Below are 27,152 nucleotides of genomic sequence, written 5' to 3' on the forward strand. Positions count from 1 at the left end.
AAAAGAATGAAGACTGCTTGTCTTTCACCCTTCATCCACCTCTCTCTCTCTCCCTCTCCCTCTGGGGATGGGAAAAGCAGTAGAGTTACAGTATGTTCTTGTGGGTAGAGGACAGAAGAGTGACCTTCCTTCCCCTAAGACGTGGGTTCAGTCTCAAACCACCCAGTGATCTCTCCCTTAAATCAGGTGGAAAGATCTCATGGAAAAAGTAATTCTAGTTAAACATTTACAGCTCCCTGGGGCAATGCCACCACTGCAGCTACTGCTTGTGAAGCTTTCCAGCATGAAGTGCCATATACTGCCTCTCAGCCTCCATACTCACTTGACTCCAGGAGAATGACTCAGTTTATTATCTCAATTTGACCCTATCTATACCACTTTAGGCTCAAACACTGTACAGAGCTGCCACGCCTAACATCATAACAATCGCATCCCTGGAAGGTGAAGGGGGTAAACCACAAAGTCAGAAACATTGGGAAAAGCCACAGTCGCACGCACATCTCTCAAGGAAACAAACTACAAGAAAGGGCTCAGTCATTGTACACAGCAAGTGTGCAGTAGGCAAAGTTCTGTTCTTTTGACAGTAGCCAAATGCTTAAGTCCCTGGTTTCTTGGGATCAATCATGGCCCAAGGTTAGTAAGAAGGCCAACAATGTTGTGAGCAGGATTCAATTTCTACAGGGTCATGGGGCATCATCCACCATGTGAAGGGGCTCCAGCAGGTTGGACATGATCAATACCCATCCAGATTAGGATCCTGATGCCCTCGCCAGAGCTCGAGCTCGGGCAGCTTTGGCCTCGTCTTCTAGCTCATCTAGGAAACGCTCCTGGGAGATCGAGTAGATAGTGTAACCATCTGGGGAGGTAGGTTCAGGAAACCACACGGACTATGCACATTCCCCTTTCCTAGATTTGCTCTACCACGCTTGTTACCTTCCCAAATCAGTGATTCCGGCTTCCCACCGCTGCTGTTTCTAAGCCTTGAACCCCAACTCCGTTATTAATAAATCAAAATAAAAGAGTACCTTACGAATAACAAAGTACTAACCCCATTTTACCCCAAAATTAAACGGGTGGTTCAGCCCTCTTGCACATTCTGTTCCCCTTCCCCTATATGCGGTCCCCTTGAGTCTACAACAAGGACGGATACAAATAGCTAACACCAGGGCCCCGATGCCTAGGCCGGTCACGATGTTCCGGGTCCGCCGCTGCGGTAGGACCTTCTGCCACTGGGCAAGCTGCGCCCGCCGCATGGAATACAGTTGCTCGGATGTCAGCTTCTCCCGCGTCGGGTCGATACGCTGAGCGAAAGGGGCCTCTCCACGCTTAGCATCCAGAGGGTCACCAGCTCCCGAAGCCGCCATGTTGCCGCTCCTCTCTTCGCGTTGCCGCCGCGCGGGGCTCGCTGGGAACAGTAGTCCTGGGCCACTGCAGTGGACTCTGGGAGATGTAGTCCGCGTGCCCTTTGCTAGGCTGAACCGCGGTTCCCGGGCACACGGGATGGATGCGGGAGGTGAGAAGCGGACGTGCTTTCTGATTGGCTGAGGAGTCCGCGGCCGTTGGGGTGGGAAAAAGCTGTGGAGGGTTCCAGGCTGTGGTGGTAATTGGGTTTCCCTCAGACTTGAGGCGACGACACACTCATTGGAAGGGGCGAGGAATCCAGGGTGTGGCAGAAGACTAGAGAGGAGCTAAGGGGGTCGGTATGTGGATCCAGTGAGCCCGTCCAGGTGCCCCAAGAGGCTCGTGAATATGGACGGACCCATGAGGCCAAGATCGGCCTCCCTCGTTGACTTTCAGTTTGGAGTTGTCGCCACAGAGACGATCGAAGACACCCTGCTTCACTTGGCCCAGCAGAATGAGCAAGCAGTGCAGGAGGCTTCGGGGCGGTTGGGCAGCTTCAGGGAGCCCCGGATCGTGGGTGCGGCTGCAGGGCCGGGGAGCTGGGTTCATGGGAGACTGGGGCTTTTGTCTTTCAGGCACGACCTTGAGATTCCGTTGATTTTATTCATTCAGAGAATGTTTGCTAACCTTCTCTGTGGGGTGCTGGGGGTATACTGATGGACAAGACTCACCAGTGCCCTCCCCTTGATTTCTTTGACATGTATGGAGTACTTATGAGTGGGACCGCTTGGCTAGAAAGGAAATAGAGGGCCAGGCATGGTGGCTTACACTTGTAATCCCAGCACTTTGGGAGGCTGAGGTGGGAGGATCACCTGAGGTCAGGAGTTCGAGACCAGCCTGACATAGTGAAATCCCGTCTCTACTAAAAATACAAAAATTAGCCAGGTGGGATTACAGGCGCACACCTGTAATCCCAGCTACCTGGGAGGCTGAGACAGGAGAATCGTTTGAACTCAGAAGGCGGAAGTTGCAGTGAGCTGAAATCGTGCCATTGCACTCCAGCCTAGGCGACAAGAGCAACACTCCGTCTCAAAAAAAAAAAAAAAAAGGCCGGGCGTGGTGGCTCACGCCTGTAATTCCAGCACTTTGGGAGGCTGAGACGGGTGGATCACAAGGTCAGGAGATCGAGACCATCCTGGCTAACACGGTGAAACCCCATCTCTACTAAAAGTACAAAAAAATTAGCTGGGTGTGGTGGCGGGCACCTGTAGTCCCAGCTACTAGGGAGGCTGAGGCAGAAGAATGGTGTGAACCCAGGAGGCGGAGCTTGCAGTGAGCTTAGAGTGCCACTGCACTCCAGCCTGGGCGACAGAGGGAGACTCCGTCTCAAAAGAAAAAAAAGGCTGGGCGCGGTAGCTCAATCCTGTAATCCCAGCACTTTGGGAGGCCGAGAAAGGCGGATCACTAGGTCAGGAGATCGAGACCATCCTGGCTAACACGGTGAAACCCCGTCTCTACTAAAAAATACAAAAAACTAGCCGGGCGAGGTGGCGGGCGCCTGTCGTCCCAGCTACTCGGGAGGCTGAGGCAGGAGAATGGCGGGAACCCGGGAGGCGGAGCTTGCAGTGAGCCGAGATCCAGCCACTGCACTCCAGCCCGGGCGACAGAGTGAGACTCCGTCTCAAAAAAAAAAAAAAAGAAAAAAAAGAAATAGAGATAGAGGTCTTGCCTTCAAACCATGTGCAAGTTGGGGGAGATATTAGAACAAATATGCAATGACTAGGTACTATGATTAGATAAGTGATGTCAGAGAGAGATAAAACAAGCGTTTATGGGGGTTGAGAGGAGCGATATGGTAATAGGAAGAATTCAGGGGATGGCCCAGGCATCGGGACATTCAGGCAGACCTTGAAGGAAGGAGGACATTGGTTTGGTGAAGGGGGAGGAAGGAGACAGCATTTCTACCAAAAAGAGGTAGCATGAGTAACGCTATGGAAATGGGGTGCTTAGGGTGCATGTGGGTACAGTGCAGTCCATGTCAGCCAGTGCATGTGGAAGAGAGTTGAAATTAAGACCGGAAAGGTAGTTTGGAGACATTCCATGTGGAAGTTTGAATGCCAAGGGGAAGAGTTTATCCTTGGTTTAGTAGAAAACCAAGAAGACATTGAAGGTTTTTAAATAAGGGATATGACGGTAACCCTCCCTTAGTAAGCATTATTTTGGCAGTGATGTAAGGGAGGTAAAGGATGGATTAAACCAGAGGGAGATGGGAGGTAGGCAGACAGGTAGAGTCAATGTCACCAGGTTAGGTGATAGGGTAGAGGGAATAACAAGGGAGGGTGTATTAAAAACATTCCAGAGGCAAAGTCTAGGGTTCTGCTGTGGATACATTTAGGAAGTGAAGGAGAAAAAGGTGACTATGCTAAACGGTTGAGCCTAGAAGACTGGAAGTATAGTGGTCACTAAAAGAAACACACAGACACAGCCGGGCACGGTGGCTCACGCCTGTATTCCCAACACTTTGAGAGGCCGAGGTGGGTGGATCACAAGGTCAGGAGTTCGAGACCAGCCTGGCCAACATAGGGAAACCCCGTCTCTATTAAAAATACAAAAATTAGCTGGGTGTGGTGGCAGGTGCCTGTAGTCCCAGCTACTCGGGAGGCTGAGGCAGGGGAATTGCTTGAACCTGGAAGGCGGAGGTTGCAGTGAGCCAAGATTGTGCCACTGCACTCCAGCCTAGGTGACAGAGCAAGACTCTGTCTCAAAAAAAAAAAAAAAAAAAAAAGAAACACACAGACACACTACACAAATAAAGCAGGAGGAAAAGTGACTTTTGTTTGGGAAAGATAATAATAGCTTTGAAGCCTGGCCAACATGGTGAAACCCCATCTCTACTAAAAATGCAAAAATTAGCCTAGCGTGGTAGCAGGCAACTGTAATCCCAGCTACTCAGGAGGCTGAGGCAGAGGGGAATGGCTGGAACATGGGAGGCAGAGGTTGCAGTGAGCTGAGATTATGCCATTGCACTCCAGCCTGGGTAATAGAGTGAGACCTTGTCTCAAAAAAAAAAAAAAAAAAATATATATATATATATATATATACACACACACACACACACACACACATATATATATATATGTTAGAAGAGAGGTCAGAAATGGAGATCAAGGTTTTCAAGTTACCTTCACAATGATACTGTTGAAACTGTGGCAGAGGATGAGCTCCTAGAAGGAGAAAAGAAAAGCAGGTCAAGGACAGTTCCTTGGGAAAACACTTTTTGTTCAGGGAATTGGAGTAAGAAGACTTGTGAAGGAAATAAAAGGAGGAGATAGGAATAGAACCAAGGGACTTTTGGAAGTCAAGAGGAGACTGAAAAGGATGATGGTCAGAAGTTTCAGATGCTTTAGGGATATCAACAGAACTAAAGATTGCAAAAAGCCATGATATTTAACAATTTGGACATATTTACTGTCCTCTGAGAATCATTTCAGCAAGTTAGGAAAGGTAGAAGCCAACATATAGAAAATTAGGGAGTGAATGATGAAGTGGAAGCAGTAGGTGTGTAAGCCAGGCTTTCAAGTAATTCAACAGTGAGGCTGAGACAGGAGGACTGCTTGAGCCCAGGAGTTTGAGACCAGCCTGGGCAATGTAGCAATATCCCATCTATTTATTATTTATTTATTTGTTTAAAAAAATTCAACAGTGATGGAAAAGAGAGAGGTGGAGCCCTACCCTAAGAGGTTAAAAGGGGAGGGTCTTTTAGTTAATAGCAGATCTGACTATGCTTGTTATTGAGGAGGTGGGGCCAATAGCAAGGGAAAGGTGTAACCCTCATCCATTCCACCTAATCCAAGCTCAGTTTCCTTGGCAAATTAAAATGGAAAACAGAAACAAATGCCTAGATAATTCAGAGCAAAACCAAACCAAAACTCAACAACTGCACACACACACAAAGAACAAAACTAAGAAATAAAGCCTAAAGTCAAGCAAATAAAATGACTAATAAGAGACACAATTACATGTTCTAGGGTATTTTGCTGAATTGCTTAAACTAATTCTGCTCTGCATTAGACATTGCTAGCCAAACCGTAGCCTCTGTAACGATGAGGTTTTGTACGTCTGTGTGTAACGTGTGCCGAGTAGATTGTTAAACTGTCTTGTGTAAGCTTGACTTCATTTTCTAAGAAAGTTAAATTTTCTCTGAAGACATATGATTATTTGACTAAATGTGTAATTCTCTTTTTTTTGTTTGTTTGTTTTTTGTTTTTTGAGACGGAGTCTCGCTCTGTCACCCACGCTGGAGTGCAGTGGCCGGATCTCAGCTCACTGCAAGCTCCGCCTCCCGGGTTTACACCATTCTCCTGCCTCAGCCTCCCGAGTAGCTGGGACTACAGGCGCCCGCCACCTCGCCCGGCTAGTTTTTTGTATTTTTTAGTAGAGACGGGGTTTCACCGTGTTCGCCAGGATGGTCTCGATCTCCTGACCTCGTGATCCGCCTGTCTCGGCCTCCCAAAGTGCTGGGATTACAGGCTTGAGCCACCGCGCCCGGCCCTAAATGTGTAATTCTCTACTGATCAATGCTAAAAGGTCTTCGGTCTGTAGGAGCTTTCTTTGTTGAGAACTGATATTTACCTTTGTTTCCACCCTCTAATGATATTGCAAGATAAATATAATTCTATCTGGAGCTGTTCTTGCAAAGAGAAACAGAGGCAGGCTAAAATCTTGCCAAGGTATCTCACCCTTCCCACCTTCCCAATGACTCCCTCCCCCTAAATTGGGCTATGTTCCCCAATTTAGGGGATGTTTCTTCAAAAACAAGCCACTTCACAGTAACACACTTGCTCCTGGGGAGAGGCTCAGCCACCAGATTTACCCAACAAACTGGTGGTGGAGAGATGGTGTCCAGCTGTAAGGTGACTTGTGTTTGTAAAGCAATGGGAGTTCTCCAGAGGGTGGTTACTAAACAAACAGTGTCATAAAGAATATCGAAGCTCCAGGAGGGATCTTTCTGTTCCTGCCAACATTCCACAGAAAACAGAATATAGCAGTTAGGGTTTTTATCCATCCAAGAATCTTCCTTGAAGCTGGGGGTTCCCAGCATGGTGTAGAGGTCACCTAGACCAGCTGGTATGTTTGTGTGTAACCGGCCAAGCCTTTTATCAGCTGAAACCCACAGGAAGGCTCAAGGGTCACTGAGGGGGCTTGGTAAACCCTTGTCTTTGGCACTCAGTCAGCCTCCTTTTCATGCCTCTGATCTGCCTATTTGCAGCAAAGGAAACTAAGCTCAGCTTTGGTTGTTTTAGTGTCATCTTTCTCACCTCCTGACCCTCTTCCCTTGGCCCCATCATGGCTTTTACACAACGCCAAGAGTTCACAGAGTGGTTTTGGTTGCATCTTGTGAATTAGGCTCTTTTTTCCTGTTTTGGCAGAGTTTGTTTTTCTCCTGTCTGAACAATGGTGTCTGGAGAAATCTGTGAGCTACCAGGCTGTAGAAATCCTAGAAAGGTAAAGCCCTGCTGTAACGCCTTTGTGAGCGGCACCTCTCAGAGTGGCTAATGTACCTACATCTTTAAGAAAGTACAAGTAGTTGCCCCTTACCCTGAGACCTGGTTTTACACCCTCTCTAACTTGCAAATTTAAATTTCTTTGTTGTTATTGTTGTTTTGAGACAGGGTCTTGCTCTGTTACCCAGGCTGGAGTGCAATGGTGGGATCTCGGCTCATGACAGCCTTGACCTCCTGGGCTCAAGTGGTCCTCCCACCTCAGCTTACTGAGTAGCTGGGACTACAGGCATGTGCCTCCACACTTGGCACTTGGCTAATTTATTTATTTATTTATTTTTGGTAGAGACGGGTTTTTGCCATGTTGCCCAGGGTGGTCTTGAACTCCTGGGCTCAAGTGATCCGCCTGCCTCGGCCTCCCAAAGTGCTGGGATTACAGGTGCGAGCCACCATGCTCAGCCTCAAATGTAAACTTCTTAGCCAGCAAATTAAACTCCCTTTAGTTTGAGTGTGGATTGTTTACTCTCCTTCCCTTCCTTATAGGTTTATGGTAAAACAGGCAGAGAACATCTGCAGGCAAGCCACAATCCAGCCAAGAGATAAGAGAGAGTCTCAGAATTGGAGGGCTCTGAAACAGCAGCTTGTCAACAAGTTTACTCTCCGTCTTGTGTCATGTGTTCAGTTGGCCAGCAAACTTTCCTTCCAAAACAAAGTAAGGAGCTGGAGTTGCTCATGGGCACCTGAGTGTAAGGAAGAAACCGGCTTTTATACAAAGGGGGCTGTGATGAGCTTCAACTCAGTGACAAGAAGAAAATAAATAAATTACAAAGTAAAAACAACGGCCAGGCACAGTGGCTCATGCCTGTAATCCCAGCACTTTGGGAGGCTGAGGCAGGTGGATCACCTGAGAGCAGGAGTTCAAGACCAGCCTGGCCAACACAGTGAAACCCCATCTCTACTAAAATACAAAACTTAGCCAGGTGTGGTGGTGTACACCTGTAATTCCAGCTCCTCAGGAGGCTGAGGCAGGAGAATTGCTTGAAGTCGGGAGGCAGAGGTTGCAGTGAGCTGAGGTCGTGCCATTGTACTCCAGCCTGGGCAACAGAACGACTGTCTCAAAAAAACCAACAACAAAAAAAACTAGGTAGCTGTGAGAAACCTACTCCTAGGTTAGGTGATACAACTCGTGGAAATTCCAGAGTGTAATTATGCTTCCTAAGCATACCTCCTACACACACACACACACACATGCTCACTCTTTCTCCCCCTCTCACTCACACAGAGGCAGGTATTAAATAGCCTGAAGTTCTGTTCCCAAAGTATAATTGGGACAGATGCCATCATTCATACTGGTCACCTTTCCTCCCCTTGGACTCAAGGGCAGTTTACATAAGGTGCCTGAATTGCCAGCATACCTATCAGCAGTAAAGGCAAACTATTACATTTACAAGGGGAAAAAAATGTTTCCACATCACTACCCAATGCCTACACAGTAAAATATAATTCATTCAACAAATACTTACTGAGTTCCTTCTATGGCCAGATGCTGCACTAGGTGCCATGGCTACAACAGTAAACAATATTGTCTGTGCTAACAAGGAATCTATTATGTAATGGGAAAAGACACATACAAATAGTGTGAAAAAAAAGCTCCGATTAATATAAATAGAGGGCTATAAATGTACCTCATCAGCCTTGAATGACTTCTTGAAATGGGGTGGATGGGAAATGGGAGGATCCCAAGAGAAGAGGGAGAGGAATTAGGGAGGAAAAGAAGGGAGATCCAGGTATAGAAAACAGCCTGTGTAGTGGCTTAGAGAGGGACAGCATGGTGGCTTTGGAAACTGCAAGTAATTCTGAATGACAAGCAGAATATGAGGGGGAATTACCATGAGACAAGACTGAGATGAAGGAATGGGCTGGATTATGAAGGGCTTTGTGCACTCTGCCAAGATGTATGGCCTTTATCCTAACATTCTTCTTTCCTTCTCTTTTCTTTGCTCAGATAATCAGCAACATTACAGTCTTGAATTTCCTCCAGGCTCTAGGCTATCTACACACTAAAGAAGAACTGCTGGAGTCAGAGCTTGATGTTTTGAAGTCCCTGAACTTCCAAATTAATCTGCCCACTCCCCTGGCATATGTGGAGATGCTCCTAGAGGTTTTAGGTATCTTACTGTGTTAGGGAATATGGGTTGGAGGCTTCCATAGAAAACAATACAAAATGTGCAAGGGGAGGCGGGCATGGCTCATGCCTATAATCCTAGCACTTTGGGAGGCTGAGGCAGGTGGATCACTTGAAGCCAGGAGTTCAAGACCAGCCTGGCCAACATAGTGAGACCCCATCTCTACTAAAAATACAAAAATTAGCTGGGTGTGGTGGTGGGCACCTGTAATCTCAGCTAATTGGGAGGCTGAGGCACAAGAATTGCTTGAACCTGGGAAGTATAGGTTGCAGTGAGCCAAGATCGTGCCACTGCACTCCAGCCTGAGTGACAGAGAGGATTCCTTTTCAAAAAAAAAAAAAAAAAAAAAAATTGTGCACAGGAATTTGGGAGCAGTGGGCAGAACCTGCCAATGAGGAACAGTAGGAAGCTTGATGGTGTCTCTGGATGACTGAAAAAGGTGTTCCCCCTGGCACTTGTCAGGGAAAGAAGCTCAGAGTGTCTTAGCAACTGGTTTCTGTTTGGACTTACTAGGCACTCTTATTGCAGGATCAAAGAGTTGACTTTATAGAGAAGCATAAGGTAAGAGAGGGACAACTACATGCTAATTGTACATATACTACAGATGGAGGTTTCTCTACCTTTACTTTTGTCCTTCAAAACTGATCTCCAGCTAAACAGGTTTCTTGCAGAACATAGCAACCAGGAAGCACATTAGCACCTCAACAGCTTTATGTCACAACTGTGGTTATGATCAGAGAAGATAGGATTATAAATTATCCCTATCATTCCCATACTCCATCTAGGATACAATGGCTGTTTGGTTCCAGCCATGAGGCTGCATGGAACCTGTCTGACACTGCTCGACTTGGTCTATCTTCTGCATGAACCCATATATGAGAGCCTGTTGAGGGCTTCAATTGAGAACTCCACTCCCAGTCAGCTGCAAGGGTAAGACAACTCCTATAAGGTAGGCTCCTTCCAGGAACAGGGAAGGGGAGACAGACCATAAGAACTTGGGGAATGGAATTAGCCTAGCATGGCATCCAGTCCTGGATAACCTACTCAGGCTACCTGGTTCTCATTAGCTTCCAATATGTTGTTTGGATGCAGAGGACTGAGCACGGTCAGGAAAACCCTAAAGGCTTTTACTTTTAAATTTAAATTACTTTAAGTAATTAACATATTTTCTTTCCTAGTTTTTTCTTTATAGCTGCATATAACTCAAGGTTACTGGACTGCTTTGGTCAGTCACTTAGAAAAAAAAAGTCGCCGGCACAGTGGCTCATGCCTATAATCCCAGCACTTTGGGAGGCCGAGGCGGGCAGATCACAAGGTCAGGAGATTGAGACCATCCTGGCTAACACAGTGAAACCTGTCTCCACTAAAAATACCAAAAATTAGCCGGGCATGGTGGGCGCCTGTAGTCCCAGATACTCGGGAGGTTGAGGCAGGAGAATGGTGTGAACCTGGGAGGCGGAGCTTGCAGTGAGCCGAGATCGCGCCACTGCACTCCAGCCTGGGTGACAGAGCAAGACTCCATCTAAAAAAAAAAGAAAAAAAAAAAAAGAAAAAACAGTAATAGGGTTGCAACTTGGACAAAAGTGTTTGATCACTGTAAAAACAGGCTGTTTAAAAGCCTCACAGTTACAACCAACCATTAGGGAGACAAATAGAACTACAAAAGGCCTATAAACCATTCAGACATAAGGCTCATGTTAATCCCAGTTAAGTTGGGGGAGAATGGGAGAGCAGGTAAATGAGCTATTACTTGACCATTTCCTTCCATGTCTAAAAAATCCAAGATGATTGACACAAATAATTCATAAAGTTCCATGACTCTATGATTTAGAAGATCAAGTTCCATTCTAGCTTTAAAATTAATGTGGTTTTAATCACTCAGGGAAAAGTTTATTTCAGTGAAGGAAGACTTCATGCTGTTGGCAGTAGGAATCATTGCAGCAAGTGCTTTCATCCAAAACCATGAGTGTTGGAGCCAGGTATGCACCACTGAGCAGGACCAGCATGGTGAGAATTCATTTAACAGGAAGCATTTCACCCATCAGTTAAAGGAAAACAGAAGACAACCTACAGAAGTGCCAAGACCCAGGATTAGGATTAGTGTGCAAGATTTGAGAGGGAAAAATCTAGGATAGGGCTGAAATGTTTCCTTGTTTTCCTTTTATAAATCTGGAAATGGAGGCCCAAGTTCAGCTTGTTCATTTCTCTCTATAATGATAACCTGCTATTATGTTAAAAGTCCAGGCTGGGCCGGGCGCGGTGGCTCAAGCCTGTAATCCCAGCACTTTGGGAGGCCAAGATGGGCGGATCACGAGGTCAGGAGATCGAGACCATGCTGGCTAACACAGTGAAACCCCGTCTCTACTAAAAAAATACAAAAAATTAGCCGGGCGAGGTGGCGGGCGCCTGTAGTCCCAGCTACTCGGGAGGCTGAGGCAGGAGAATGGCGTGAACCCAGGAGGCGGAGCTTGCAGTGAGCTGAGATCCGGCCACTGCACTCTAGCCTGGGCGACAGAGCGAGACTCCGTCTCAAAAAAAAAAAAAAAAAAAAAAAGTCCAGGCTGGGCATGGTGGCTCACGCCTGTAATCCCAGGATTTTGGAAGGCCAAGGCGGGAGGACTGTTTGAGCCCAGGAGTTCAAGACCAGCCTGGTCAACATAGAAAGACCTTGTCTCTACAAAAATTAAAAATTAGTCATAGCTGGGTGCAGTGGCTCACGCCTGTAATCCCAGCACTTTGGGAGGCCGAGGCAGGTGGATCACCTGAGCTCAGGAGTTGGAGACCAGCCTGGGCAACATGGCGAAACCCTGTCTCTACCAAAAATTTAAAAAAAAAATTAGCTGGGTATGGTGGCACACACCTGTGGTCCCAGCTACTCAGGAGGCCAAGGTAGAAGGATCGCTTGAGCCTGGGAGGTAGAGGTTGCAGTGAGCCAAGATTGTACCACTGCACTCCAGCCTGGGAGATAGAGTGAGACTCCATCTCGGGGAAAAAAAAAAAAAAAAAGAAAGAAATTAGCTGGGCGTGGTGGTACATGTCTGTAGTCCCAACTACGTGGACTACTTGGCTGAGATGGGAGGATCACTTGAGCCCAGGAGTTGTAGGCTGCAGTGAGCCATGATTGTGCCACTGTACTCTAGCCTGGGCGACAGTGAAACCCTGTCTCAAACAAACAAAACAAAACAACAAAAAAAAAAAACAGGAGAAAAAAAAAAAAAAAGGGTGGCTTACGCCTGTAACTCCAACATTTTGGGAGGCCAAGGCAGGACTGTTTGAGCCCACAAGCTGGAGACCAGCCTGGGCAACACCGTGAGACCTCATCTCTACAAAAATAAACAAAAGTAGCTGGACATGGTGGCTTGCGCCTGTAGTCCCAGCTACTCCGGAGGCTGAAGTGGGAGAATCACTTAAGTCCAGGAGGTGGAGGTTGCAATGAGCCTAAAATCACACCACTGCATTGCAGCCTGGCAGCCTGGGCAACAGAGTGAGACCCTGTTTCAAAACAAAACAAAGTCCAACAATTATATCTTCTCAATTAATGAAAATGTCAAGGCCCAAATATCATTCTTATATTTCACAAAACTTATCTCCAGCAGAGGGAAATGTCTAGCAGAAAGTTTCCATGCTAACATTATCAGGGAAAAGGTATCCTAATATAATTTGGCCATTGGCAAACACTGGAATCTGGATTTCAGAAATTTGAATTTACAATTGCCTTGAGAGAACATCCCAAGTAATGTGTGTGTTTGTGCACTAAAACATGTTGAGATTTTTTAGTAATAAGAAATCTGTCTCTATTTCTGAAGGTTGTGGGGCATTTGCAGAGCATCACTGGTATTGCCTTGGCAAGCATTGCTGAGTTCTCTTATGCAATCCTGACTCACAGCGTGGGAGCCAACACTCCGGGGAGACAGCAGTCTATTCCTCCCCACCTGGCAGCCAGAGCTCTGAAGACTGTTGCTTCCTCTAACACATGAGGGAGGCTGAATCCACCAAATATAAACAGCCTTCCGTCACTGCACTCATGCCTCCCTCTGTTTACTTTCATACTAAGGGTACAGAAGTTCCAAGTCTCTTTTGAACTGTATTTTGTATGCCAATTTCATGCTTATTTTTTCTTTATCAGAGAGAGTTAAGGTGGACGAGCATGCCCTTTTTGTTATATCAGCCTGAAAATGTTAAAAAGCTAAGTGGAGACAGTTGTTTCATTTTTGTTTAACAAGATATTTATACTTTTAATTTCATTAAGAGGAACATCAGGCATGGAGATCAGTATTAATCAGGGGCTCAAATACAGACTATCTGGGTGACCTTGACTAAGCATCAAGGAGGTAGCCTTTATTTCCCCTTAAAATTAGTTTAACATCTCTGTTCTGTTATTCAGATCTACACAAACAGGGCTTCCTCAACAGTTATCTATTTTTACTAGAGTCTTTTTTTAAAACTAAAACTAACTCTGAACATGTTTCAACAGAATTTCCACATACCTGCATTATAATTCAATTCTTCCAGAATACAAAGTACTCTATTTTAAAGAAAAACCCAACAGTGCGCCCCTGGGCAGTTTTCAGACTGCAGCAAATCTTTTATTACAAATAATTAAATCTCTCCATAATGTCTCAAACAGTATCAAACACCATTTCATATCTCTAACACAGAGCAGTCGGCATTCAGTATGAGAACCGAGTGAGAAGTGTTACATTTCAAGCATCTGCACATCACATGGTGACCAGGTAAAGCTTAGATGTCATTTTCCCACATTATCCAACTGTGCATCTCAAACATATCCTCGTCTCAGTAAAGACAAGTTTCTATTTCATACTGTTAAGTGCGGGAAGTTGAGAGAGATACAAATCCAGTGAAAACACATTAATCTCAATTCAACTCAGTTAAAAAAAAAAAGCAAATTTAAATTAGTTTTTTTCAGAGAAGAAAGGGAAAGGAGTTCATGGGGTTAAGAGTCAAAACTGTGACAATGGTTGGCAGCTATACCTGGCATGTTGTAGCTCTGGAAACTATCTGTCATATGATATTTTAAAATAAAGTGGCTTTTGTGGATTTTTTCTTTTTTGGTATTGTAAACATGTACTGTTTAATATTACCCGAATTTAATTTAAAACATGTTTGCAAACAAAACAAAATTAAAAGCCTTTAAGGCAAACCTCCCCCTAAGGAAAAAAGTCATTTGTTATAAAATTGTGAGGATACCCACGCAAGACCCCACTTAAGATTTGTCAGCATGAACTTGAGAGCTTTTGTCCACTGCTCCTCAGAGTTAAACTGGGTTTTGATGGAATAGGAGCCGCCGCTGCCTCCTGTGTCTTCAATCTTGCCTTTCTCCACATCCATCCTGCAGATGGACACAGCAGAACTCATTAGTAACTGAGATCTGAGTTAAGTCAGTTCAGGGCAGGGACTTGATCATGGGACCATTCACGTCATTTTATCTATTAAAGAACACTTGGTAAGGAACGGTAGTGTATTTTGGATTTGCTTGAAAGCCAAAAAATCAAGAAGACTGTCACAAGAGCCTCATTGTCATTGCAGAGTAAAGGGACAGGACACACACTTAAAGAGAAGAGAAGCCTGGAGTAGAGGTGAGTGAGGGTTACGGTACTTCTTGCTGTTTTCCTAGGCATCCCTGAACTTGGCAGGGGAGAAAGGAGGCAGTAGAAAAAAAAGCTTATTTTGGGGTGATAGAAGCAGCCGTACTCTAGGTAAAACCTAGAGTTTCCATCCATCACTGGGATCCTAAAAAAATCAAAACTAGCATTCCTGTGTATTTCCAAGGACTTCAGGGAAACACCTTCTTGAAACTGGAGAGGAGGCTTGAGCTCTATGCCAATAAAACCCCCTAAACCATCTAAGGCCACATTCTTCTACTCCAAGGACTAGGTGGTCACATTCTGTCCTGCTTGCAGTACTGGGTCAGTCTCTGCCCATCAATGTCATGTGATTCTGTGCCGTATTTTTGCTTTCCCACCATTTATACTGTTTTGCCTCCATTCTTACTGCTGCTTCAATTCTGTTCAATTTGGTCCTATACAGGTTGACTCAGCATTGCGCTATACTGACCTGTAGGGAAGACAAAAACGTGTCTCGCCTTTCTCAACCTCTTCTTTGAACTGCTGCACACAGTCCAGGAAAGCCACCATTGCATGGTCAAACTTGTTGTCCCAGAAAAACCGCAACCCCCCAGAACAGTATAACGGCAGCTCCTGCCCAAGAAGAGAAAACTGGCTATGGGTCTGGCACCAAGACAGGCTTCTAGAGATTGTTCCCAATCCTATCAATCTCTCAAGTCATGTTCTCTCTGTATCCCACTGGAAACTTGTATTGTAGCTGGACTCTATCTTCCATAGATTTGAACAACTACAATAACCTTGGGCAAATAACAATGCACTTAGAACTGTTTCACCATCAATGAAAATGTACCATAGGTTGAGCTTCCTGAATCCAAAAATCCAAAATGCTACAAAACCTTTCCAGGAAGAGTAGATGGGAAAAGAAAAATAAATAAATAGACCAGGCGTGGTGGCTCACGCCTGTAATCCCAGCACTTTGGGAGGCCAAGGCAGGTGGATCACCTGAGGTTGGAAGTTTGAGATTAGCCTGACCAACATGGAGAAACCCCGTCTCTACTAAAAATACCTAATTAGCCGGGTGTGGTGGTGCATGCCTGTAATCCCAGCTACTCAGGAGACTGAGGCAGGGGAATCACTTGAACCCAGGAGGTGGAGGTTGCAGTGAGCCGAGATCATGTCATTGCACTTCAGCCTGGGCAACAAGAGCAAAACTACATCTCAAAAACAAAAACAAAAAACAAAAAACAAACAAACAAAAAAAACCACAAAAAGAAAAATAAATAAAAATAGGTTGGGCGCGGTGGCTCACACCTGTAATCCCAGCACTTTGGGAGGCTGAGGTCAGGAGATCGAGAGCATCCATTGTGAAACCCCGTCTCTACTAAAAATACAAAAAATTAGCCAGGCATTGTGGTGGGTGCCTGTAATCCCAGCTACTCAGGAGGAGAGGAGGCTGAGGCAGGAGAATGGAGTGAACCTGCGAGGCAGAGCTTGCAGTGAGCCGAGATCACGCCATTGCACTCCAGCCTGCGTGACAGAGCGAGATTTTGTCTCAAAAAAAAAAAAAAGTAAAATAAAAAATAAATAAAAATAATAAAAAATGCTACAAAACCTGAAACTTTTTGACCATTGATATGATGCCACAAGTGGAAATTCCATACCTGACACCTTTGCTTTCTGATGATTCAATGTATACAAGCTTTGTTTCATGCACAAAATTATTTACAATATTGTATGAAATTACCTTCAGACTACATGTATCAGGTATATATAAAACATAGAGGCCAGGCGCGGTGGCTCACGCCTGTAATCCTAGAACTTTGGGAGGCTGAGGTGGGTATATCACCTGAGGTCAGGAGCTCGAGACCAGCCTGGTCCAACATGGTGAAACCCCGCCTCTACTGAAATACAAAAATCAGCTGGGTGTGGTGGTGGGCGCCTATAATCCCAGCTACTCGGGAGGCTGAGGCAGGAGAGTAACTTGAACCTGGAAGGCAGTGAGCCAAAATCATGCCACTGCACTCCAGCCTGGGCAACAGAGCAAGACTACGTCTCAAAAAAAGAAACATAAATGAATTTTGTGTTTAGACTTGGGTCCCATTCCCAAGATATCTTAGTATCTATATGCAAATATCCCAAAATCTGAAAAAAAATCCAAAATCTAAACCACTTCTGGTGATAGCCAAGCTATAAACATCTATGTCATGGTGATTCTTTTCCTATCCTAGTGCACACATCCTCCTCTGACCTGCCCATATCCCTTCTCAACAGACTGTCAAAACCTAATTTTCATCTACAAGCCCCCCAAAACTAAACCTGAACTAGACAAGATATTGAACAATACACTGGCTCTTCAATGATATCTAGGTCTAAAAAATAAATTGAATGCCAATATCAAAGCAAACCGTCCATTTTGTTAAGAGATATAAGAACTCTGTATTTCAGTGAAAATGGAGCTTCACAGAGTACCTTAGATTTGTCTGTCAGAGACTCCAGATATGAATGGTTTCCGTAAGGAACAAGTCGATATCTAAAACAGAGATACAAACAGAGATGGATATAGGACTCCTCCTAAAGTGATTATTGGGAAGTTATAACCCAAAGATTTCACTCTTCATTCTAGCCAAGGGCTTCTTTTATTATGCTCAACTACCTCTCCCACCTCCCCACTGGATCCACGTTTAAAATATTTTGTTTAATAAACAAACTACATTTATTATATAATTGCCAGGGGGCCTTCCATGAACAAATGTTACATTGTAGTTTAAATTTAAGAAACACAAACTGAAAATATCCTGAGGAACGCTAAGGCTCTGGGGACTGTAGGCTGGGAACTATGCTATGGTCATGCACTCAGTGACTGTGATCAGCGGAGAGAGCCCTGTGGTGAGGGGAAAACAAGGCACTGACGGCTTTCCAGCCACAGAAAACTCCCAGTCTGTGGGCAGCAAGGGCTCCTGGCATGGTGGAGAGCAGTACCAGGTTAGAGATACAAATTATATCAAAGACACACCACTCCCCAAGAAAGGGCTACACTTCCTACCTCTGAAATTTCAGACCCATCTTATTGGCCAGAGCATGGAGCAGCAACACAGTCTGGCCCCAAGCAGCATTAATCTCATTCCATTCTACGGGAACACTGGGCAGGCGACCCAGCCTGAAGTTATTGATTGTGCCAAACTGTCCACTGTGCCTACAGAGGAAGGCAGAAAGGGTGAGGGAAATACAGGGATTACTTAAAACTTTTGAGATTTCCCACTCTCACCCCAAACCTAGCTTCAATCTATCTTCAAGTCCATATATACGAGCTGTACTACTTGGCACTTTAAATACATGTCCAAAACTTGAGTCAAAAACTTTTTCCCTGTTGCTCAGATGCCAAAGCAGAAACCTGGGTGCTATCTCTGAATGCTCCTCAGCTCCTTCCCCACAAAACTGCCAACCTCTCCTGATTCTACCTGCTAACTCTCTTATCTGTCCACTTTTCTCCAAATCCAATGCTACTACTCTTTTCCTTTAGATTCCTACTGACAAGTATCCTTTCCAACGATTCCACCCCTTTACCCCAAGTCATTCCCCATGGTGCAGGTAAAGCCATCGTTCACAAATACGAGTGTAATTATGTCACTTCCCTAGCCAAAATGCTTCAGTGTCTTCTCTGCCTTTTGGATCAAGTCCAAACCTCTTAATGAGGCCTACGAGATCCTTCAGGAACTGGTAACTCTCCAGTTTCATATCCGGTCACTCTCCCCTTTACACTCAATCTTCAGTCACAATAAGCTCCTTTCTGTTCTCTGAATTCACCACTCCCTCTTTCCCATTGCTTTGCACATGATGTTCTCTCTGCTAGGAACAACGCCCTCTCTGTAGGCTTCTACTTTACCTCTCAGTTTAAACATAAGTCTCCTATGGGGAAACTCTCCATGTGGCCTCCCCAAACTTGATCAAGTGCCCTTATGTGTTCCCCACAGCACTCTGGGTTTACCATCATCACACTGTATTACAACTGCTTGTTATTTATCCATCCCTTCCACCAGATGATATGCAACTAGAAGGTTGACTGCACACTGTTTTGCTGTTGCCTTCTTAGCACTCAGCACGGTGCCTATTGCAGGGTAGATGCTAAACAGTTATTAAATTGATGAAACATCAAACACCCTGGGTATAAGAAATCAGCACCAGGCAGCTTACCAGGTTTTTAAGTGGCTGAAGAGCTCAGGCCTTTTCCTTTCTTTAGAAGGGTGGATGTCACCAAGCTCTAGCATTCCAATCCCTACTGTGCCTATCCCATCACTACGAATGAAAGAAACCTAGCTGAGTGAAGATCAACTACAGTCCCTCTTTTGTGGGAAGTGGGCACCCAGGCTTAGTGGTCAACAGCTAAGGTCCAGGTATGTGTGGTGCTCCTTATCCCCCAGCTCTCATTACCAGATGTGGAAGGTTGCATTAAAGACATTGGTTTTCTTCAGCTTATCCAGCTGAATCTGTGCATAACGCATCTGGTTTTCCACACTCTTCAGCTCATCATCCAGCTCCAGCTGTTGCCGTTTAAATTCGCTGTATTCTCTCTGATACCTGTGAGCAGCCAAGGGGGACATTGAAGGCTGTTAGTTTGGGGGCTAGTTTCTCTCTCACCACACTATGAACGATTCTTTAGTGATCATAGTTACTTCTAGCTCTAGCATCTTTTATATTTGGCATAGATCCCATTCTGAGGAACATGTATGTCCTAGCTGTTTTGCCTGGAAGGAACAGAAATATTCCTTCTGCCCATATGCAAAAAGGTGGAGGAAAAAAGAATTCTCCCAAACCAGGGCAAAAAATCTCTTTATTTCTGATCTTTTTCAGAAGTGAGGTGAATGGGTTAGGAGTGGCTTCTTGGGGCCGGGTACGGTGGCTCACACCTATAATCCCAGCGCTGTGGGAGGCCAAGAAGGGTGGATCACTTGAGGTCAGGAGTTCGAGAGCAGCCTGGCCAACGTGGTGAAACCCCGTCTGTACTAAAAATACAAAAATTAGCCAGTCATGGTGGCGCATGCCTGTAGTCCCAGCTACCTGGGAGGCTGAGGTGGGAGAATTGCTTCAACCCAGGAGGCGGAGGTTGCAGACAGCTGAGATCACACCACTGCACTCCAGCCTAGGCAACAGAGTGAGACTCTGTCAAAAAGAAAAAAAAAAAAAAAAAGTGGCTTTTTCCCGCTGGGCATGGTGGCTCATGCCTGTAATCCCAGCACTTTGGGAGGCTGAGGCAGGTGGATCACTTGAGCTCAAGAGTTCAAGACCAGCCTGGGCAACATGGGGAAACCCCATCTCTATAAAAAATTTAAAAATTAGCCAGGTATGGTGTTGCACGCCTGTAGTTCCAGCTACTTGGGAGGCTGAGGTGGGAGGATTGCTTGAGTGTAGGAAGTCGAGGCTGCAGTGAGTCATGACTGCACCACAGCACTCCAGCCTGGATGATAAGAGTAAGGCTCTGTTTCTAAAAACAAAACAAAACAAAACAAAACAAAACAAACAAAATAGTGGCTTCTTCCGTGAACTGGCCATAATTTGCTTTCTAAAGTTTCACTTCTATACACTTACTGTCCTTTAAATAGTTACTATACCCCACTTCCAGTGAAACTTGTTATACTGTGTGAAAAAACTGGACTTTTCTCTGTCCTTCATTTTCACAACTTTAGTTAGTATGGACACTGTGTCTCCTCCACTAGACAGAAGGTTCTCTCAGGTTAAGGACATCCATAATGTTTTTATTTTTTGAGACAGGGTCTCAATTCTGTTGCCCAAGCTGGAGTGCAGTGGTGTGATCACAGCACACTGCAACCTCGAACTCCTGGGCTCAAGTTATTCTTCACTCCAGCCTCCTGAGTAGTTGCTAGGACTACAGGTTTACCACAGCAGCCTAGTTTTTTAAAAAATTTTTATTTCTGTAGACATGGGGTCTCACTATGTTGCCCCAGACGGTCTTAAATACTGGCCTTAAGTGATCCTCCTGCCTTGGCTTCCCAAAGTGCTGGAATTACAGATGTGAGCCACCACACCTGGCCTCCGTGAAATTTTTAAGCTTGGAGGGAAAAACGTAGACTAATTAGCTCATCTTTTCAGACAAGGATGGCTAGAAAGTGGCTGATTCATTCAAATAAGCCCATTCCCTACAGGACAGAGCCAAGACTGGAGCTCTGGTTTCTGCACTCTCTATTTAACCAACGTCCTTTTTTCATTAATCATGCCGACTCTTCATAGGTAACTCTCCCAGCAAACCTCTAGAAACAGGGCATGGAAGCAATATGCAGGATCTGGGGCAGGCATGCTGATGACTGGACAGCTGACTAGAGTTTACAGACTAATTAGACACATTCAGCTGGAAGTCATTTCCTCTCCTGGAGCCTCGAGTGCGAGAAGATAGAACAGGGTGAGCACTCACTGAGCTTCCTCCTGATCCAGTCTCTCAGCCTCAGCCTGGACCTTCTCGAGATTTTCTGCTACTATCTTGCGGTTCTTTTCCACGTCTTCCAGCTCCTGGATCAGCCTCTCCTCCTCTAGTGCTAGCTCCTTTAGCTCCATCTGTAGCTGTTCACTGTCATCCTCATTCATTTGCTCTAAGATCTCCAAACAGCGTCTGCCAAAGACACAGGAAGACTATACTTACTAGAGCTCCATTTGCCTGAGTGGAGTAGGGCTCTTGGGTAAGCACCAAGTAGTCTCAGAGCAGTAACAGCTCTGAGCCGTGGCTCTGGAGACACTCACTTGTAGTTCTGACACTCATTTTCAGTGACGTTGAGCTGAGTGTCCAGCTGGTCTAAAAGAGTATCTGTGCATTCCTCACAGAGTGGGTGATCCACATCTGTCTGGCCCGACATGATGTCAAAAAGGTCTCCAGTGACCTGGAAGTGTGGGAGAGTCAGGGTAGAGCCTCCCCCATGCTTCCTGCTCAATTACCCACTCTCCCAGCCAGACCTACTGCTTGCCACTGGAATGGGGCCGACTTGCCTTCAGTCTTCGGCTGAGGTTCTCCATGGTGCCGCCATCAGATGCCTCCCCAATCAGAGTGAAGCTGTTGGCACTTTCTGTGGACATCATCCTGCAGACAGCCCCCCGCCCACGGGCCACATGAGGGAACAGAGAGGCTTCCTCCACCTACTGCAATGCCAGTGGCAGAGACTCTCAAGCACCAGCTGAGGGGCCTCAGGGCACATACCCACTCCTAGCCCAACTGACCTCCCAAGGGTACCTCTCTCCCAAAGGAAGGCCATGCTGGTCTTCCACAGAGACACTCAGCACGAAGGTTGGCCTTGATGGACTAAGGAGGGAAAGGGAGCATAAAAAATTGATATGTCTACAGTGGAAAAGAACGGAGAACCAGGAAAGGCCATTTAAAAAAACATTACACCCCTTGCCAGCAACCTCTTTACCTGCAGCAATGAGAACTAAAGACCCAAACATCTAACGACATTTGCTATTCTGAAACTTCTCAAGAGCCCATCTCTTGGTGATTAGTCAATCACTCCCTCAATTTTTTTCAATACTTCATCATTAAAGCTACTACCCTTTCCCACTGTGTGAATGGCTACAGGAAAAAATCCATACTGGAAGGTGACGGGCCAGGTATAGGGGAATACATCTTTGCTGAAAGGGCCAAAAGGCTAGGTGATGATGCATCTCCATCACCTGGCTCCAGGTCTCAATTCCTGGATTTAATTAAAATTCTACTAGTCTTTGGCAAGGAATGGGGGCTGAGAAGTAGTAGGCACCTGGCTGGGGGGATGAATCTGCGAGAGACACCATCCTGGCGAGGAGTTTCGATAAATGGCTCCTGGGAAAGAAATAAGAGGGCATTAGAATTCTGGCAGCTTAGAGGTAGAGTTCGTCTCCCAAACACCCTCAGAACTATATGGCTTTAGTCTTGATTGATAACCACAAGACTTGATAAACCACAGAGACTTAAAAAATGGGTATTATCAAAGCAGTGGAGGTATTAATGACCTCCACTAAACCTGACATCAGCACTCTCCCAGTGACTGGCAGCAGCGGGTAAATAAATACTCCAGCTCCCTTGCTACTTGAGAAGAAATCTCAGGTGTGTATTCAACACTATCTCACAGGATGTTGCTCCACAGATGCTCCACAGGATCACTGATATTATCACAACTTAAAATGACATGTTCTCTAACACTGACAATTCTTTCTGTCCAGGGTAATCATACAATTCGCTGTCCTAACCAGGATGCTTTTGAGAATGCAGACGAGCAGATATTAACAACTAGCTAGAACAACAGATGCAAATCAATGCTCTGGAACGACCTGGACACACAGACCATCCCATCTCCAACCGACAATAATTTGTAATTCTGCTTCAAGTAAAGAGCCCTTTCTAACATTTTAAAATGGCTCACTCAGTAACCCTGTGACCTCAGGTGCAGATCTGTACCTCCAATAGTGCACAACAGCCTGATCATGTAGAATGTCTCCTTACCCAGAGACCCCAAAAGTCTGGGGGCTCTAGAAGTGCCAAGTAGCCTGCAGAAACCAAGCCTGCATTCCTGTGTTTTCATATCATATCTCCCATTTGGAATGTTTACTACGTGAGGAAGATAGGGGAGACGGCACTTCTATTACCTCTCCTGAGTTAGTCTCTTCCTCCTGGGTCTCTCCTGGTTTCGCCTGGGCTGTGGTAAGTAATGGAGCTAAGGGCAAGGAAAATATTGGGTCAGACACAGTCTTATCAAAGCAGGAGGGCATCTGAAAGTATGGGAAAAGAGTCTGAAATATTCTCATCACCACCCTCACCTCCAATTTTTCTTTTTTTTTTTTTGAGACAGAGTCTCGCTCTGCCGCCCAGGCTGGAGTGCAGTGGCCGGATCTCAGCTCACTGCAAGCTCCGCCTCCCGGGTTTACGCCATTCTCCTGCCTCAGCCTCCCCAGTAGCTGGGACTACAGGCGCCCGCCACCTCGCCCGGCTAGTTTTTTGTATTTTTTAGTAGAGACGGGGTTTCACCATGTTAGCCAGGATGGTCTCGATCTCCCGACCTCGTGATCCGCCCATCTCGGCCTCCCAAAGTGCTGGGATTACAGGCTTGAGCCACCGCGCCCGGCCTAATTTTTCTTAAAGTACCATTTACACCAAAAAGAATCTGTGGTCCTCCTCACCCCCATTAAATCAGATGAAGGAAATGTTCACTTTTTTAAGGCATAAGGGTGTCATGATTATTATTTTAAGATGGAGTCTCGCTCTGTCACCAGGCTGGAGTGCAGTGGCGCGATCTCGGCTCACTGCAATCTCTGCCTCCCGGGTTCGAGTGATTCCCCTGTCTCAGTCTCCTGAGTAGCTGGGACTACAGGCGCCCACCACCACACCCAGCTAATTTTTTGTATTTTAGTAGAGACAAGGTTTCACCATGTTAGCCAGGTTTTGATCTCCTGACCTCATGATCCACCCGTCTTGGCTATCCAAAGTGCTGGGATTACAGGCTGAGCCACTGTGCCCGGCCAGTATCATTTATTTTTAAGAATCCTTACCTGTCAAAAATACAGAAATATTTACAGTATTTATGCTTGGGATTTGCTTCAAAACAATTCAGGGTGGAAAGGAATGGATGGGGTTGTGGATAAAGCTTGATGAAATATGTGTTGATAATTGTTGCAACTAGGTGATGGGTACACAGGGGTTCATGATATACTCTGAAATTTTCCATCACAAAAGTAAACATCTGTTTCCCCCAGAATAGCAAGGAGGGAACATAAGGAAACTTTCTGGGAAGATGAAACATTGCTAAATTGCAGTGATCCAGATTACATGAGTGTATCCATTTGTCAAAAATGCATAGCTAAGATTCATATATTTCAAGGCACGACAATTTACCTTTCTAAAAAGATGTGAAAAACATAATAATTGAGCAGGGGATGGGAGGTGAGTGGAGGTGTAGATAACATAAGAATGTGAGAATATGGCTGATTGTTGAAGCTGGGTGATGAATACAAGGCAGGCTATGCTATTCTCTTGACTATATAGGTCTGAAATTTTCCATAATAAAAAGTCAAAAACTGTTATTAAATGAGTTAATTTCGGCCGGGCGCGGTGGCTCACGCCTGTAATCCCAGCACTTTGGGAGGCTGAGGCGGGCAGATCACAAGGTCAAGAGATCGAGACCATCCTGGCCAACACAGTGAAACCCTGTCTCTACTAAAAATACAAAAATTAGCTGGGCGTGGTGGTGTGTGCCTGTAGTCCCAGCTACTCGGGAGGCTGACAGAGGCTGCAGTGAGCTGAGATTGTGCCACTGCACTCCAGCCTGGCAACAGAGCGAGACTCCATCTAAAAAAAAAAAAAAAAAAAAAAAAAAGAGCTAATTTCCCCTCAAAAAAAAAAGAAACCAGGTAATAATAGCAGCTAACATTTATTGAATGCTATTTGCCCAGCATATTCCTAAGTGTTTCTGTGGTTTGTCATATTTGAACTTTATAAATTCGTTATGAGGCAGTTCAACATTTTACAGACAAATCAGAAACCAAGGCTTGGAGAAAAGAAGTAACATGCAAAAAGTCATTCAGCTAGTAAATGACAGCCAGGATTTAAACCCAAGCAGGCTGACTCCAGGCCCATAAGTTTATCTAAGCTGCCTATTCAGTCTTCTCTTTTACTGTCTGACTTAATCTGAATTCTTCCGACTTTGCGGGGTTTTGGGGTTTTTTATTTTTTTAATTATAGAGACAGGGTCTTACTGTGTTGCCCAGGCTAGTCTCGAATTCCTGCTCAAGTGATCCACCTGCCTCAGCCTCCCATAGTGCTGGGAGTACAAGTGTGAACCACCACTCCTGGCCTTTTTTATTTATTTATTTATTTATTGACACAGGGTCTTGCTCTGTTGCCCAAGCTGCAGTGCAGTGGCATGATCATAGCTCACTGCAGCTTTGACCTCCTGGGCTCAAGTGATCCTCTTGCCTCAGCCTCTACCACTCATCACACTCAGCTTTTTTTTTTTTTTTTTTTTTTTTTTTTTAGTAGAGACAAGATCTCTGCTAGGTTGCTCACGTTGGTCTTAGAATTCCTGAGCTCAAGCGATCCTCCCACCTCAGCCTCCCAAAGCACTGAAATTACAGGCATGAGCCATCATGTCCAGCAAATTCTTCAGACTTTAAGACTCTACTCCATTTACCAGCTGTTGGACCTCAGGTGAGTCACTTAATCTCACTGTGCCTCAATTCTTCATCTGAAAAATGATGTAATGATGGTGTACCCCATAGGGGTTGTTACAGGGACTAAATGAAGTAACATGTGTAATGCACTTGGTAATACTATATAGTAAGTCCTCAACAAACATCATTTATTATTATACATACATATTCCTTTTCTCTGAAACAGCAGGAGCAGAAAATAAGGACCCTTCTTTTGCTACGGAAAGCTCTTTTTTTGAGACGGAGCCTCGCTCTGTTGCCCAGGCTGGAGTGCAGTGGTGCGATCTCAGCTCACTGCAACCTCCACTTCCCGGGTCCAAGCGATTCTCCTGCCTCAACATTCCGAGTAGCTGGGACTACAGGCGCGTGCCACCACGCCCGGCTAATTTTTGTATTTTTAGGAGAGACGGGGTTTCGCCATGTTAGCCAGGCTGGTCTCGAACTCCTGACCTCAGGTGATCTGCCCACCTCGGTCTCCCAAAATGCTGGGATTACAGGCGTGAGCCATCGCTCCTGGTCGGTCAGAATGCTCTCAGAAGCCCACAGTGTCAGAATGCTTTATGTTCCCGAGGAGAAAACAGGGAGCCAGAGAGATGAAGTGACTTTCCTAGGTTCACACGATGAGTTTGTGGCAGACTACACAGCCACCATAAGAATTATATCACCAAAGCTGCCCACCTTCCACATTCTTGACCACCCTCTTTCCAAGGGTCTCGCTGACCTGTGAGTTCCTGGATGGTGACACGGTCCAGGATCTTGAAACTCGTGTCCAGTTTCAGGGGCTGGCTGCAGCGCTGGCACACGAAGCTCACCTGCATGGTGCTGTTGTTGGACGTCTTAGACCCTTCCATCCCTGCGGCGGTGGAAAAGAGGCAATATTATGGAGAAGCGACGCCCTTGAACCTCCGGCCCGGGGTTACTACATGCCTTGGTGACGACGGTAAAAGGAGGGAACTCCCAGTCTGCGCCGTTCCCTCTAGGAATGGTATGATAACGGGGCGGACCTGCTTCCGGGGCAGCCTGAGCAAGGATAGTTCAGAACCCAGGGTCAGGGAAGGGACTCCAATAAGAGCCGTGAGGGTTCTCAAACTCCCTTCTAAGGTCCCACCTCAGCCCCGATGCTCTTCACCTCGGGAGCCCGGAGCCCGTCACCCAAGTCCGGTCTACCGCGGGGGCACTGTGGCCTCGGGTCGGTCCCAGAGCGAGGCCTCCAGAACTGCCATCGCTCTGTCTTCAGCGACTTCCCAGTCCGCCGGCGGAAAACTTCCGCCCGAGACCGGACGTGACGCCACGACGGCAGCACGAGCTCCTGGTCCACAGGCTCACGGGCCCGGCAGCGACCCCCAGAGGCCAGGCTGGGAAAAGCA

At 45.9% G+C, this 27,152-nt stretch overlaps 3 protein-coding genes across 28 annotated transcripts; 1 reads left to right on the forward strand and 2 right to left on the reverse strand.

Annotated features, from left to right (window-relative positions):
* Window positions 1-327: 327 nt before the first annotated feature.
* Window positions 328-1,387, reverse strand: COA3 (cytochrome c oxidase assembly factor 3). The gene is made up of 2 exons (XM_001111970.5): window positions 1,151-1,387; window positions 328-856 (listed from the first exon to the last, which is right to left on the reverse strand). Exons 1-2 carry the CDS (start codon window positions 1,362-1,364, stop codon window positions 750-752), a joined length of 321 nt encoding a protein of 106 aa, XP_001111970.2. The 5' UTR covers window positions 1,365-1,387; the 3' UTR covers window positions 328-749.
* On the forward strand, window positions 1,363-14,381 carry CNTD1 (cyclin N-terminal domain containing 1). Of its 3 annotated transcripts, none has more exons than XM_077971796.1 (7): window positions 1,363-1,513; window positions 6,771-6,846; window positions 7,386-7,554; window positions 8,848-9,010; window positions 9,814-9,958; window positions 10,911-11,007; window positions 12,835-14,192. In XM_077971796.1, exons 1-7 carry the CDS (start codon window positions 1,363-1,365, stop codon window positions 13,003-13,005), a joined length of 972 nt encoding a protein of 323 aa, XP_077827922.1. In that variant the 3' UTR covers window positions 13,006-14,192. The 3 variants fall into 3 exon arrangements, with proteins under 3 accessions (XP_077827922.1, XP_014975282.2, XP_077827923.1); XM_015119796.3 differs by lacking the exon at window positions 1,363-1,513 and adding an exon at window positions 1,544-1,918 and having other exon boundaries at window positions 12,835-14,381; XM_077971797.1 differs by lacking the exon at window positions 1,363-1,513 and adding an exon at window positions 1,544-1,700 and having other exon boundaries at window positions 12,835-14,381.
* Window positions 13,593-27,038, reverse strand: BECN1 (beclin 1). Of its 24 annotated transcripts, none has more exons than XM_077969109.1 (13): window positions 26,915-27,031; window positions 26,507-26,638; window positions 23,230-23,297; window positions 22,365-22,423; window positions 21,845-21,913; window positions 21,604-21,694; window positions 21,361-21,497; window positions 21,038-21,232; window positions 19,042-19,188; window positions 17,657-17,806; window positions 17,083-17,143; window positions 15,104-15,246; window positions 13,593-14,378 (listed from the first exon to the last, which is right to left on the reverse strand). In XM_077969109.1, exons 2-13 carry the CDS (start codon window positions 26,634-26,636, stop codon window positions 14,210-14,212), a joined length of 1,419 nt encoding a protein of 472 aa, XP_077825235.1. In that variant the 5' UTR covers window positions 26,637-26,638; window positions 26,915-27,031; the 3' UTR covers window positions 13,593-14,209.
* Between the last annotated feature and the right edge of the window lie 114 nt (window positions 27,039-27,152).

Source organism: Macaca mulatta, chromosome 16, assembly GCF_049350105.2.
Source record: "Macaca mulatta isolate MMU2019108-1 chromosome 16, T2T-MMU8v2.0, whole genome shotgun sequence".
Classification (NCBI taxonomy): Eukaryota; Metazoa; Chordata; class Mammalia; order Primates; family Cercopithecidae; genus Macaca; species Macaca mulatta.